Below are 16,031 nucleotides of genomic sequence, written 5' to 3'. Positions count from 1 at the left end.
AAGATTGCAGAATGATTTTAAGTAGGCACATATGTCCCTTTTATAAAAATTTTAGAACGATTGAAATATGTGTTTCTAATTAGAAAGTTAATTATTTATTAGAAATGAATATGAAATTTGAAAATGCAGAAAATTATAATAATTGATGAAACGTAACAAAAATATCAATTTTATGATAAATATCTTTTATATTATAAATATCCAATTATTTATGCACGATAATACATAATTTTATAGAATCAAGTGATTTAAATTAATATAATACTATGGCAATGAATGTGTCACAGTGGTGTCACATGAGTACACCTTAATTTTTTCAAAAACCAAATCAATCAACTCTAGTTTTTACAAAATTCTGTTTTTCATTACTTGAGCAAGTAATTAATGTTCAATATTAGAAAAGTAAAGGACTCAAATTTACTTATTTAAAGGAAACAGAATATATAGAAACAAAAGCAATTCCAATTAATTAAATTACAAATAAGTAAATTTAAAAATTAATATTCACGATTGTTGTTTCTTTCTGGTTTTCAAATTATGTGATTGATCAACTGCTTGACTGCTTTTTAGCCCTAAGCGGCTCATTATCAGTTATCAGTTAATTTAATATCTGATATTTATAATTATAAGTAGTAAATTTTGTGAATATTTTATACATAAACATTTGACTCTAAAATGCCTACTATTATCATTTTGAAGTACACCCTAATGTAATAAATACATATGTAACATTTGTTGTACGATATTCTTATAATATTATAAATAGTTACAGTTAAACTATTAAACTATTTTATTGTCTTGTTGTTCTCATAATTTGAAGATTTTAGGGTTATTTAAAATGTTTATTGTTACACTAAAAAGTATTTTAGCAAATCTGCGATACAATCAATAACTATTACATTTTCAATTCGTTTATATGTGTGTTCTATGTATGTTCTATGTATGAGTAAGAAGTTAAAGAAGTAAGATAAAGAAAACTGAAATAAATTCTTGAAATTATTCTCCTATAAATTTCTAACACATATTGTCAAAAATTTCAAAATTTTTTATTTTATTTATAAAAATTTCATGTGCAATTTTAGAGCAAAATAAGAATGAAATGTTCAAAGCTATTAAACTTGAGAAAAGCAATATATATATATATATATATATACAAGTATATATTCTTAATCGTTAAAGATTATATTCTAAATTAGAAACTAACCGGTTATCATAATATCAGTTAAATAACTAACGAATTTTAATAATAGATGGAATTTTATAATCACTGGCAACTATAAACGTTCTGCTTAGTGAAAAACATCATAATATAATTCAAACATTATTCTGCAAAAGTTAGACAAATTTAGCTTTTGTTAATCGACACGAAAGTCTGAAGTATAGTATTCCGACTAAATATTCGATTGGAATGAAATGTTTTAGAGAAAAAGAAAAAACTTGAGTCGAAAATGAGAATCGTTATTTAAAATGTTTGGAACATGTAAGTCTCTGTATACATATACGCCTACTGACAAAAGTTAAAAAACAATTTAATTAATATGTAAGAACTTTGTTATACAAATATATTTAATAAATAATCATTGTATTTGTTAAAAACAAATATACTTGTATAGTAGCTTATGAATATACTTGTGTTTCATAACATGAATTTTTCGACTAGGTATTTGCAATGACAATATTTATAACAAATACAATAAATAAAATTTTTAATCGATTCTTATTCATTAATACTAATGAAAGAAACTATGGAAATCTTTGTATATTTTATATTGTTACATTTTACATACTGTTACATTTTATATACTGTCATTTATTCAATGGAATAGTTATTCAACAATCCTAAATATTCTTCCAAAGTAGTTGAAACATTTTTCATAGTATAAAGCGTTAATATTACTATAATAATGAACGTTAAGTTACGTTAGTCTCTAGGCTTGAATCCAATGGAAACATTTATAAAATTACATCAAATGTTAGTTAAGAATTCATTATTTCATCAATACAATAGAATTAATGGAAAACATTGCAAAAATATGGTTTGACATATTTACAAATTTTGTTAATTGAATTGATTAATTGAATCAATGTCTCACAGGTGACATGCAATTATAAAAATCGAAATTTTCTAACATCAGAACTCCTCGAAAACAATAAATAATTATATAATACATTGTTGTTATCATTAAAAGCGATTGCACAAATCGAGCACGATATGTTTCTCAATTTTTGTCGCAAAGATTCTGACCAATACTCATTGCATGACCTTTATAAAAAGAAATTCCGAAACATTTTTATATTCTGTTAATGATACATTACTTTTTCACACTATTTTTGTTTTCAATTCATGTACTTTTGGAATTAAAGAATGAAGAATAATTTTCTAAGCAACATTTCTGTCACTAAGTGTAATTCGAACACATAAATTATTTTCAATGATACTGAAGATGATTTGCACGTGTATCTAATGACAATAAGAAAGTTCATTCCACGATCATTTTGAATATCTCTCAAGATCATTATTATTCTTTGCACATTAACGTCTGTTTTTTATTATGCGATCTATTAGTCAATATTAAGGCGATATTGTGACATCGTGATATTGAAACAGTGTTACTTAAACAGTAACATATTTTTCATTATTTCTTAACTAGAAATTAATTGGTATACATACCTCATATCTTACAGATTAACTACTTTTTAATTATTTATTGACATGTTGGGAAATCATTGTTCAGCAATTAGTGTAACAATGCATGTGCGAATTTGATATATGGATGAAGGATAGATATCAGAGATCGAAAAAGTTAAAGGAATTTTTAAATAGGTTTAAATTTGCCATATGAATTTGTAGAAGTTTTTCGAAGAATGTTCTCAAGCTTCGAGCTTCCCGATGAGAATAGATAAATAAATGTTCTTAGATGTAATAGTTTCAGACAAAATAGAACATATGAAATAGAGAAATAAAAATTTCTCGGAAGATAATTTGTTCATCCATAAAGTTCTCAGTATTTGTAGCAAAATATCAACAGTAAATAAATAGTGCTCAAAGATAAAAAATGGATTTTTAATTAAATGTTCTAAAATAATTTGTTTCCATGGAACATACGAAATATATAAATTCGAATTTCCTTAAAAACGAAAAAGTTATGAGAATGTTAATTCCGATTCCTGATAGATACGCAGATGTAAATACGAACATATCAACTCAAACACTCGTGATAAACGAAAAAATGACTAGCTTTCGTTTAAAAGATATCCTTAAAAGCTCAGATAATCATGTGCATGTGCGAAGCTTACATTTTTTTAACTAACTTTTGTATAATATGTTTAACGGCATCCGAGTTGAATTGCATTTTTGTTGTTGGACTTTTGTCAACAATCCACTTTCAAAATCCATGAAGAATGACACTCATCTCTAATTTCCGGAAAGACACGTTTCAAATTAAAAAATTTTGCACAGCGATTTGTCTAAATTTCACTTTCTTTCTGTCCGCAACACTTACATATCTTTACAAACACTTACATTTTTATTTTCGTCCTCTCGATATTCCTTCGTCCTTCAAGAATCCTTCCGCTCCATCGCAAAGAATCCTCGAATCTGCAAGCTCTGGTTGAGTTTCGACCGACCCAACTTCCTGTTGACGCGTCGTAGTTTTGTGCCAGAGACAAGGGGGTTAAAAACAGGGCGCCATTTTGTTGGTCGGAGGGCCAACCGGAGGTACACGGCGCATAATATCGTAAAGTTTCGTTAAGGACTGTCCGGCGCGTTCTCCTCCCAAGCCAATATCGTGTTCATGTCCTTAATGCCGCGTGTACTCCACGGTTCGAGCGGATCCGTAGGCGATGTCGCTGGTGAAACCGCCTTATTCCGCTCGATCGATTCTCTTCTCCTCAGGGCAGTCTCCTCCATTTCCTTGGGCGATACCCTGTGCATGCATCGTGCCGAACAGAAACTATTAAACGAACGGTCAACTGTTGGTGTGCTCTAACATTGCTTCCGATCGGGATTCGGGGAACAAGCTCTTTCGAACTTGCGATTTGGGAGACCTTAGGATAAGATAGGGTTTGCGTTCGATTCGATTTTTCTGCGTTTTTTTGTATTTTTTTTTTTTTTTTGTCTCTTTTTTTGGTTGGACTTATTTGAGACTAGACGCTGAAATATTATCGAAATACATTGAAAAAAGTATGTTTCAGGCAAGAATTATTTGAAGAAATTTTCGCAAGTAGATCATACTTTCAAATTGGAATTACATAATATTTAATTTGATCCATCCTTGGTGTTCCCTATAAAGAAATTTCAATCTATGTATGTCGATGAAACATTAGTTTAACAAATATTTTAATTTCATATTTTAACTTTTTCTTTTAATTCATCGTATTACACAACGAGGCTAAGTAAGATTACATAGCAAAGCGATAAGTATTACTTTTACATTATCCTTGTTTTCATTGTCTCGCTTCTTTTCTTGTCTTGTATATAAGTTTCGCAAAATTAAAATTAAAGTTAAAATATTTGCTAGATTGATTTTAGAACGTAAATAAATACGGTATATTTTTATAAAGAATAATGAGATGAATGAGCTTAACTGCTAAAAATACGAAAAAATGTTTCAAATAATCGTTTCGTTTTTATTTTGCTTTTTCATCGAGATAAGAAGGTCACTTTCAATTTTTGTAAATAGAATGATGTGCTTTTGGATTTATTAATCGTTGAGTTTCGACGTTTTCTACAAAAAAGTATTAATTTATGTATTCCGAAAGATTATTAATTTGGAAAATATTATTCCTCCTGGAAACCACGCAACTTGTGTTTGAAACATTTTTTCGTATTTTTAACTGTTAAGTAAATAATTATGTACAGGAAATACGTATATTAAACTATATGTTTTTATTAAAAAAAGTAAAAGCAATCTTCATATATTCTCCTATTCGTCCACAAAATAACTAATTATATTAACTAGTATTTTCTTTGAAATAAAACAAAATCCCCTTTGAACCATTTCTTATTACGATTAATACTTTCGAAAATTTAATTTCTGTAAATGTTAATTTTTAAACTCTAAATGACTTATCCAATACAAAGGATGTTGAAATTGAATGAAAGTATAGTATTTCAGGAATTGTTGTGATACACCATAAAAAGTATAAAAAAAAAAATGCTTCAGTTCAAACGTTTTATTTTTAAATAATTAAAATTGGAATTCTCTCTGGAACTTAAAAGTATTAACGCCAATGTTATTGTTAACTATGCAACAATTTAATATTTAGAAAAATATTCACTTCACTTCTCATTATCGCGTTCCTTCATTTTCCAATACGAGAAAGGCCAATTAAACAATATAATCCAATCGAGCAGATAATCAACTCGTTGTAACAATATTCACAAACTCGCATCTGTTTTTCCCTTACATGACATAATCTCAATTTGCTCTGGAAACACAATTCACACCTCGTATTTATCCCGCCTAATAAAGTAATACATTCAATTTACCTATAGTAATCGCCAATCGTCACCGATCGTTCCCCACGATTTAAATTCTTTCTTCAACAAGCAATATCGCGTTCGCGTGATTTCCCAGTACTGTTTATCGAACGACTGCATGCATCATGATCCGATTTCGTTGTCCCATGGCGTTCGTTTGAAGAAGAATTATTAACGAGTGATTAATAATTTATCGCAGCATTGGATTCCGTGGAATAATTACAGGGGACGTTGACGTTTCGCTGAAACCAACTGTAACTGTAACAGACGCGTTTCTGTTGTTACACGTCGTAGCGGAGTATTCGAAATTCGCGCACGGTAATTTACATTACTTGTTTCGAATGCTATTCATCATTCACGTTATCCGTATCCCATCGGTCGTTTTAGGATTTCAGGTAAAAATCGCGTGACAAGTCGATGATGGAACGAACGGTCCGGACTCGCGAGAATCAGCGTCGATCACAATGGAAAGTTTCAAGGACTCTCTCTGAGGGAAGGAACAAATTATTTTCTTCAACTTTATTTTAAGATACTTCGAACAAGTTACTGATGGAATAACAGAAATGACGCTGTACTACATTTGTTGTTGAAACCTTAAGAAAATTGTTACTTAGAAAAAAAAATTAACAATTACATTTGAATATATTGTTGTGATTAGAAGTTAAACGTAGAATGTGATTTAATTCATAAAATAATTAATTATCTTACACGAACTTCGAACAAGTTATTGATGGAATAACAGAAATGACGCTGTCCTATATTTGTTGTTGAAACGTTAAGAAAATTATTACTTAGAAAAAAAATTTAACAATTACATTTGAATATACTGTTGTGATTAGAAGTTAAACGTTAAAGAATGTGATTTAAATCATAAAATAATTAATTGTCTTACACGAACAAGTTATTGATAGAATAACAGAAATGACGCTGTCCTACATTTGTTGTAGAAGCCTTAAGAAAATTGTTATATAGAAAAAAAATTTAACAATTACATTTGAATATACTGTTGTGATTAAAAGTTAAACGTGAAAGACTGTGATTTAATTCATAAAATAATTAATTGTCTTACACGAACTTCGAACAAGTTATTGATGGAATAACAGAAATGGCGCTGTACTATATTTGTTGTTGAAACGTTAAAAAAATTATTACTTAGAAAAAAAATTTAACAATTACATTTGAATATACTGTTGTGATTAAAAGTTAAACGTTAAAGACTGTGATTTAATTTATAAAATAATTAATTGTCTTACACGAACTTCGAACAAATTGTTGATGGAATAACAGAAATGACGCTGTCCTACATTAGTTGTTGAAACTGTAAGAAAATTATTACTTAGAAAAAAAATTTAACAATTACATTTGAATATACTGTTGTGATTAGAAGTCAAACGTTAAAGAATGTGATTTAAATTATAAAATAATTAATTGTCTTACACGAACTTCGAACAAATTGTTGATGGAATAACAGAAATGACGCTGTCCTACATTAGTTGTTGAAACTGTAAGAAAATTATTACTTAGAAAAAAAATTTAACAATTACATTTGAATATACTGTTGTGATTAGAAGTCAAACGTTAAAGAATGTGATTTAAATTATAAAATAATTAATTGTCTTACACGAACTTCGAACAAATTGTTGATGGAATAACAGAAATGATGCTGTCCTACATTTGTTGTTGAAACCTTAAGAAAATTGTTACTTAGAAAAAAAATTTAACAATTACATTTGAATATACTGTTGTGATTAGAAGTCAAACGTTAAAGAATGTGATTTAAATTATAAAATAATTAATTGTCTTACACGAACTTCGAACAAATTGTTGATGGAATAACAGAAATGATGCTGTCCTACATTTGTTGTTGAAACCTTAAGAAAATTGTTACTTAGAAAAAAAATTTAACAATTACATTTGAATATACTGTTGTGATTAGAAGTCAAACGTTAAAGAATGTGATTTAAATTATAAAATAATTAATTGTCTTACACGAACTTCGAACAAATTGTTGATGGAATAACAGAAATGACGCTGTCCTACATTTGTTGTTGAAACCTTAAGAAAGTTGTTGCTCAGAAAAAAAAATTAACAATTATACTTGAATATACTGTTGTGATTAGAAGTTAAACGTAGAATGTGATTTAATTCATAAAATAATTAATTGTCGTACACGAACAACTCGTAATTGCGATGTGAAAAGAGAAAGAAATACCTTTTTCTTATTGTTTTATTTATTTTTTTATTTTTCAATTGTGTTTTAACTTTCTTGCGTTTAAAAGTAATATTTAAAATAAATACGTAAATATTCCGTTTTATTCCAACCAATTTTATCTAATTTTAACTAATTTTATCGAGGGATAAAACCGTAAATCAAAAATAAATCATGAGAACAAATGGAATTAGTTTTTCTAATTGTAACATTGAAACATAACAGCAATCCTTCTTTTCTATACACTTTAAAGAACATTCAAAATTAGTCTTTTATCAAAAAGAATGATCTCCTTTCGATTTTATCAAGAATCGCGTTCTTTGTGCAAGGTGCACAATTTTTCATTGTTCAACTTCCAAGTAATCGTGTTTTAGAACAAAGAGAGTACAGTGGACAAGATACTCGAAACTCGAAACTATAGACTAGAGATGTGATTAATCGTTACAATGAAATCATTGTGTGTTACTCAGATTGCACAGTGCTCGTTGTTACCTCGTGAATATAATACAAGACGTTTTGTTCCAGCGTTAGAATAAACTTTATGCATGTATCTGCAACAGAAGTTTGCCACGCGAGATACCTATTCAAACATTCTTCTTTGTAAATTACCTACTAGGTGGCTACGAAAATTTTATAGACAGTGGAAATAAATTTCGACAATTATTATTTCCAACTTATTATTTCTGTCAATATTTTACATAATGTCAGTACCAAATATTACCAATAAAGTTATACTATATTCAAATAGTGAAATAAATCATATAAACGAATGAATTAGGGCAATTTAAAATATCAGTGTAAAATGCTTTATGAAATTAATGAAATTTCATTGCAAGTTATATTTTATAACAGTTTGAAATTTTTAAAAAATCGATTTTTTTTTCGTTTTGCTTTAAATAGTAGTTTGAAGTCTTAAGAATAAGATAGAAAAGGTTCTAGTCTTTAGAACAGCTTATTTTGTAGTATAATAATAAATCCGCGGATACAGAATAATTGAATTTGTATCACTGTTTACAACTTTAAGCAGTATTATAGAGTGTAAATCGTGTGATTCAAATACTACTTTTGGTGAATCGAATATTAGGGGACTTGGATTCAATTTAGTTGTGAATTGTAAGAACTGTGAACCGCTATGTATAAGTAAAAAAAAGTAAGTAAAGGATACATATGAAAAATGACGTTCTGAAACTTTAAACGCGTTTTTCTCGAAATTAGGTTTTTAGAAACAGTGTGCAAGATATCTCGGAATCTAACCAACCGATTACTGTAAACCTTGGTAAGTATCTTTAGTGTAACATTTATTAGGGATTGACGATCGAATAGTTTTTAATTTTTAACAATTCCGAAAAATATAAACAAAAAACGTAGAAACTTTTGGCATAAATTCGATAGATCAGAAACAAATAGCTAGTTATTTTCATAATTTTCACAGAAAATGTTGGATCGTCAATTCCTAAAGAATATTGTTTATCTTTGAACCAGTTTCGCCTTCATGCACACCGATAGGCAATGTAAAAAGAAAGAAATATAAAAGAATGCCTTTAAAAAGTTAAATAAGAGCTCTCTTTTTTTCTCTTTTAATGTTGCTTTTTATAGTTCACAATGTGTTAAAATAAACCACAAAAGCTCATGTCGATTGAATATGTACTTTTCTTTTTACCAGCCCTCCAAAGTATTTGTAATTTTTAGGCTCGTCAAACTGTCCTGCACCCTTAACCTCTTGCGCTGGAATGACGTGCCACGCATGCCGAGAATTTTTGTACCAAATTGCAACATTTTCTCAGTTTTGAGTATATTTAAACGTAACCCAGGCAAAACAAATGATAAGTTCATTACTTCTTAATAATTTCTATCAAATGATATCATATCGACGAGATCAAAAGAAAAATAAAACGTCGAATCATTTAGATACGGTTCGGTCACTCGTTACGGTCCGCGGAACCAGTTGCCAGCGCCGAGGGGTAAAAGTGACAAGAAAAATAATCGAATGAATTATTAATAACAATTGAATGAACTATCAAAATCACGTATGAATTATCAAAATCACACCTTAAATCCATGTAGTAACATCACTGGCGCAGAACAATTTAAAACCCATTCATAATTCCATTCACATAGAGTACATATTTACATGCAGGAACGAACCTGTCTGTTTCCCCGACTGCGCGGAAAATAGTGAAAGGAAACATTCGACAAATCTAAATAGGAAATCTATGTCCCAATATTGTGTTCCGCGTGCCTTGGCATGTATGTACATACATACGTATGCCGGCACACGAATCGATCGTTGATAGCGTTGCCGTGTGCTTCTGTTATTTTCAGTTCTGATTCTACATTCTTCTGCTGTTTGTCTGATTTATGTGTGTAAGTGTGTGCCGCGTGTACGTGTGTCAACTCGCGAGCTTAACACGAGCATCGCGAAGCATCGTAACTCGGCTATTATGTTGTAATTAGTTTTCCAGTCCGGGCCAGGAAATTGTACGTTTTCTATACTTTTGTTTCTCTGCTGAGCGTTTCCTCGCGACCCGATACGGCGGCTCGATGAAATTTCATTAAAGCTCAAAGAAGCTCGCTCGTTCGTGCCACGAATTTCCATTTACCTCTTCTTTAAGTGATAATTGGTTTGTTACGTGTGTACGGCATTGTTGGATGACTGATGACACTTGTGTTACGGAGGATTCAAATTGAATACGGGTAATGGGACTGATGATTGAGGAAGATGAGGACAGCGTTGAAGTATCGAACGTCAATATTGCTTTGTGATATATATATATATATATATATATATATATATGTCGATTTTTCGTACTGAACTTTAATAGAGAAAATGTAAAAAACCCTGTGAAATTGAATACGATTTACTTTTAATACGAGTGTAATTTATCAGATTTTTGTTAATTAAGTTTAATCAGGTCAACTAGTAACTCTTGAGATACAGCGAGGAGACTAACTGAATGCATAACAATGATTGTCGATATTTTAAATTGTCGCAAAAAATATATCACGTTACAATACACTTGGTCTCATTTTAAAGAGCAGAGTTTCTACTTTCAGAGGCTTTCGAGTTCGTTCTTTTCTCACGGATGTTTTAATATTATGTAGCATATTATGTAGAACTATAAAAATTCAAACATCTCTGAAAACGTGGAAAGAATTTTTTCATTATCAGATGCCATTACGTTCTTGAAGATTGAAGTATCTCCATTACAACATCTTAAAACTTGTTTTTGATTATCATTTTCTTTTTCTCTTTTTTTGTAAAAATGTAAATTTGAATTTTGAATTTTACTTTGTCAATTCTAGAAAACTAGAATTCCTCTTAATCTTTATTCTACAGTTTCAAAAAGACATTGCATATGTTCAAGAAAAATTGTAAAACATTTCTACTGAGACATAAATATTAAATTCTACTCAAAAATTTTGCTTACTGTAATTAGTTTTTTCAATCCCAATTCGAGACAAAATTTAAAAGCAAATTCTTAAAAGAAAATTTGTGTATAGAATTTTATTCAGTCGAAATTCCAATAATATATTGATGGCTTGAATCTATCTTGTTTATTTTGATAATTTGAAATGATCATTTTCATTATCACGCCAAAATATGGAAAAATTATTTTATGTCTTATCATATCCAAATATTATTATATCAAATCTTACCACATCTAATATTTCTAAAGTTTTGATATGCCTATTTTATATGCAATAGTTTTGCAATAAAAAATATGTTACTTTCAATATTATTCAGTTCTTCTTGACAATGAAACATACATATGATAATTCTTAAATACGTGTTCATACTTCAGTTGAATCAATACAATAAAATAAGTAAAGGTATCACATAAATCTTTATTCTATATATCATAGTTTTCGAGTTATAGATGATATAATATAGTTATATATACTATTGTACATACATCGCCAGTATGCTAGAATTTTATCTGACATTTACAAAAAATATCTATCAATCTGTTAAACAAAAGTCAATTTTGTTTATAAACTTTTATTTTTGATATAATTTAAAATTGATTGTGCATTCAATTCAAATAAATAAATGTGCACGATTTGCAGAAGAAGATTCAAAATGGATTTGTAACTATTTGAGGAATGCCTGATATTTTTGACCAAGTATGGAATTCAATGCTAAAGAAATGCAGTAGCATTGTGTTGAGGCATAAGGTGAAAATATTGAACATTTTTTTTTTTCAATTATCTGCAACTCGAAAACTACGGTATGTGACTTTTTTTTTATTTATTTTATTCTGTGCATTTAACACTCAAAATACGAACATACATTTAAGAAATCGGATTTGAAAATTCGACAAACCGACATTTTATATTTCTATAATTCAGAATAAAGAGAATACTGCAAAATTAAATCCGAATTTTATTCGAGATAAACAAGCGAGACTGAGGATGTTAAACTATAAAAGTTGGAACGAAATATAATAAAAAACAACAGAAAAATCCGATTCGCGTCATAAACCTGGCTAACAAGAATTGTTAACGCTTCAGCAAAAACTAAAACACTGCATTTCGCACACTGGCGACGAAACTGACACAATTCAAAAAACGTGATTTTTCGAGTTATCACTAGGTTGCGGATGTTTAGGCAATTTTTTATTTTTATAGAGGTAATTTAAAAAAAAATGGAACCTACAGAGAAAATTGTTTTACGTGTTAAATATAACAAAGACTATTATACTTTGAATATTTTATATATTTTTATATATTACACATATTTCGTGCATTTTTGTACACCTGAATCTTCCATAAATGCATAAAAATAGTTGTCAATATTCATAAAATGTTGCAAAGACACACCTTAATTAATTATGAATATGTTATTTATTTATCTTCAGGATTTGTTCTATAATAATTTCTGATTTATACAATATTACTGTATTATGACTTTTATCATAATTATTATTGTGAACAAATACGTTTAGTTGAAAAATGTATTATTTCAAATGTTCCTTTGATTAGTAAAGTGACGTTTAATTATATTTAAAAATTGCTCTTCATTCTTCCTCGAAAACATACTTTTTCGAGTTACATCATTTTCGTTGCAAGTGTACGATACGTAAATATTCTTTCATGATTATAAACAAATTTCTAATTACAATTCAACTATGCTAATACGTAAACTATAGATCTTTATGCAAATCTATATTTTTTGAAAATATAATTAGAAAAATAGAATTTCAACGAAAGATTGTTGTTAATATTTTGTATATTAATAATCATTTAGATATTTGCTCTTCTTATCGTTTTCAATGATTTTGAAATATGTTCGGAAGATCATCATACTGAATAACTTTTTCCTACAGATATGTATATATTCACAAAAACATACTTTATATGTTTTAGAAAACAAATTTTACCAACTTTAATGTTTTTTTCAGGAATTTGTGACAAGATATTCGAAATTATATATTTAATTGCTTAAAATTTGAAGTTTCGATGATCTCGTCAACGATATGCTTTCTTAGTTTGTAGATTTCATGTGGTTTATATACTTCATAGTTTTTTTAGATTTCATAGACAATTTATTCATTAAAAACTATTTATTTCTGTGAATTATTTCAAAATTATTTCCTGTAGGTTTTCGATACCAATACTTTTTTTTTTTTAATAAGAACTGACCGTTTTTCAAAGTGAATATGTTCAACAAGATTGTTTAGCAATTAATCAACCAGACGTAAATATATGTAAAAATATTTATAATATTTCAATATTTCAATATTATATTTTATGCAAAATATTATATATTGAAGATTATGCAAAAATATCGTTAATGCAACATACTGTATTTTATTGATTAGACCACCATTACGTCAAAGTATTTTTACGTGCTCGTAAAACCATAAGAGATCCAACGCGAGCACGACGATTGCTGACTGCATTCGCGCCTTATCTATTGATAAATCTGGCTGCGGGACTATTTCTCGTCACAGATCAGACGGGGCCATTTTCCAGGTGCTACAGCATTCCAGACATTTCTCACACGCCGTTTCATCGAGAGCAAAAAAAAAAAAAAATCCTTAACATCCCCCTAACCAGCATTTGGCTATTAAACCACTATCGTTTAACCATCAACCACGTGTTCAACACGAACCAATCGAAATGGAGAGAATCCTTTGGGGACTAATCCCGATCCCCATGGTACCATTCAAAGTCGTCGATAGGATTTTCGCGAACCCCGTCACTGATGAAACACCTGATACTTGTGAAAAATTTGACTACTATTGGAATGATCCTTATTTTGAATAATTGTCTTTCGTTTAATTTCCAAACATTTTCGCAAAATTAACTTTCGAGTAAAATATTTATTTTATATGATCTCTCTTGTAAAATTATTGTCTTTATGTTTACCGTACTATATTAAAATTTCAGTTAAAATGGAGATGACACATTTTCGAAAATTTTGCAGAAGATTTTTGCCAATGTCTCAGAACCTAGAATCTAGGGGAAAGTCGAAATCATTTCTAATAATTACTCGGATGTTTTGTGCAATACTTTTTCGCATTGTGAACATTTAAAAATTTCCTATATACAGGGTGTTAAGATTTGCCACCAGTTTTTAAGCATTTCCGGTAGCGCAATTAAACAATGTTTCAAACAAAAGTGTTTTTAGTATCTGGTGGGCTACATGCTCCTATGTTCTTGAATCTAAAAAAATACTTTTTACGAAAAAAGGTCAAGGTCACCTTGATTTTTTTAAAATGGCACCACATGTTCTCGATATCATAGGATTGTTGCTGATGTCGAGACGAATTCAACAGTTTATTATATACTGTGACTCGAAAATTTTGTACAAACGTAATTTTAATGAAGAATTATTATGGGAATACATAATATGGGAAGCGACGAAAGTAAACAGAGACGTAATTACAGCGACAACGAACCGTCTAATACACAAAGCGGAGCTCTGTATCATAGTTTAAGGTTATTTCAAAGTCACGGTTATTACAATACACTGTTGAATTCATCTCGATATGGTGCCATTTAAAAAAGTCAAGATGACCTTGACTTTTTTTCACGTAGAAAGCATTTCTTTGAGATTTAAAAACATGGGAACGTGTAGCTCACTAGATACTAAAAAAATTTTGTTCGAAACATTTTTTTAATTGCCCTACTAGAAATGCCTAAAAACCGGTGACAAAACTTAACGCGTATACAATAAATATACAATAAAAAAATATACAATAAATATAGAATAAAAAAATATACAATAAATATACAATAAAAAAATATACAATAAAAATATACAATAAAAAAATATATATACAATAAAAAAAAACTGCAGTCTACCAACATCTTAAAAAACAAAAGAAATAATTTTATTAGAAGTTAGCTACCTATTTTTCGCTGTTTTCGGTCGACGCTTCTGAGCCTTGGCCTTTACTGAATCGTATGACTCGTTCTGCTTTACTTGCGGCTTAATTGCCTCGACAGAGCTCTCTCGACTTTCAATTTGACGGTTCGACGAGCTCTCAGGGCCGTTGAGCAATGGCTGGTATTGAGGATTTCTATCTATGGATGTGGAAGACGTGGATGACAGGTCGTCGTCGGCATGCCGTGACCGTCTCCGTGTCGTGATAAATCTGTTGTTCGCTGATCTTATTCTACGTAGACGGGCCTCGGTTCCGAGCAGGTTGTCGCCTGCAATAAGACAAGCAATTTTCATGAAATTTATGTGACGGCTAATCGAAACATATGGCTACCGTTGTTTGTTCTGTTCGTTGATATTTTCAATATAAAATTATCCCGAGTCGAGATGGCTCTGCTTTTTCAGAATTTGATTATAAACAAATATACTTTTAATATTTTAGTAAATATATATTTTTGATATCTTGATAATAATTCTCAATATTGACGATAAGGAAAGGTATATACATATATATATATATATTTTTTAAAAGAGTAAAATGGAAACAGAATTAGATTTTGAATGCTTTTACATTAAATTTATATATTATATTTATTACATTTTATATATTTTTATATTAAATAAAGCATAAATGTATATATATTTTTTATATTAAATAAATATATATACATTTATAAAAAATGTATATTTATTTATAATAAAAATTTATAAATAAATGTATATACATTTATTTGTAATAAAAATTTATAAATAAAGCATAAATATTATATATTTTTTATATTAAACACAGCATGATCTGTATGATAAGAGCAATTCTTAGTATATTTCTGAAACCTTTTATATTAAATTAAATGAAGATATAAGATTTATGCAAAGAAAACTATCTTTAGATATATTTTGAAATTAGAAAAATATATAAGAGAAAAACGAATCAACGATTTAAAAACTTA

General features: G+C 28.9%; 1 protein-coding gene across 1 annotated transcript in view; it reads right to left on the bottom strand.

Moving 5' to 3' along the window:
• Positions 1–3,201: 3,201 nt before the first annotated feature.
• The window catches only part of LOC122530087 (transient receptor potential cation channel subfamily V member 4), a 104,087-nt gene continuing 91,257 nt past the window's right edge, over positions 3,202–16,031 (bottom strand). The window contains exons 12-13 of the mRNA XM_043656746.1: positions 15,050–15,353; positions 3,202–3,926 (exon numbers count right to left, since the gene is read on the bottom strand). Of these exons, the coding sequence (XP_043512681.1) occupies positions 3,749–3,926; positions 15,050–15,353 (482 nt within the window). The 3' untranslated portion in view covers positions 3,202–3,748. The remainder of the gene's footprint in view (positions 3,927–15,049; positions 15,354–16,031) is intronic.

Source organism: Frieseomelitta varia, unplaced genomic scaffold, assembly GCF_011392965.1.
Source record: "Frieseomelitta varia isolate USP_RPSP 00005682 unplaced genomic scaffold, Fvar_1.2 scaffold_326, whole genome shotgun sequence".
NCBI classification, from domain to species: domain Eukaryota; kingdom Metazoa; phylum Arthropoda; class Insecta; order Hymenoptera; family Apidae; genus Frieseomelitta; species Frieseomelitta varia.
This window is presented reverse-complemented; position numbering and strand designations above follow the sequence as displayed.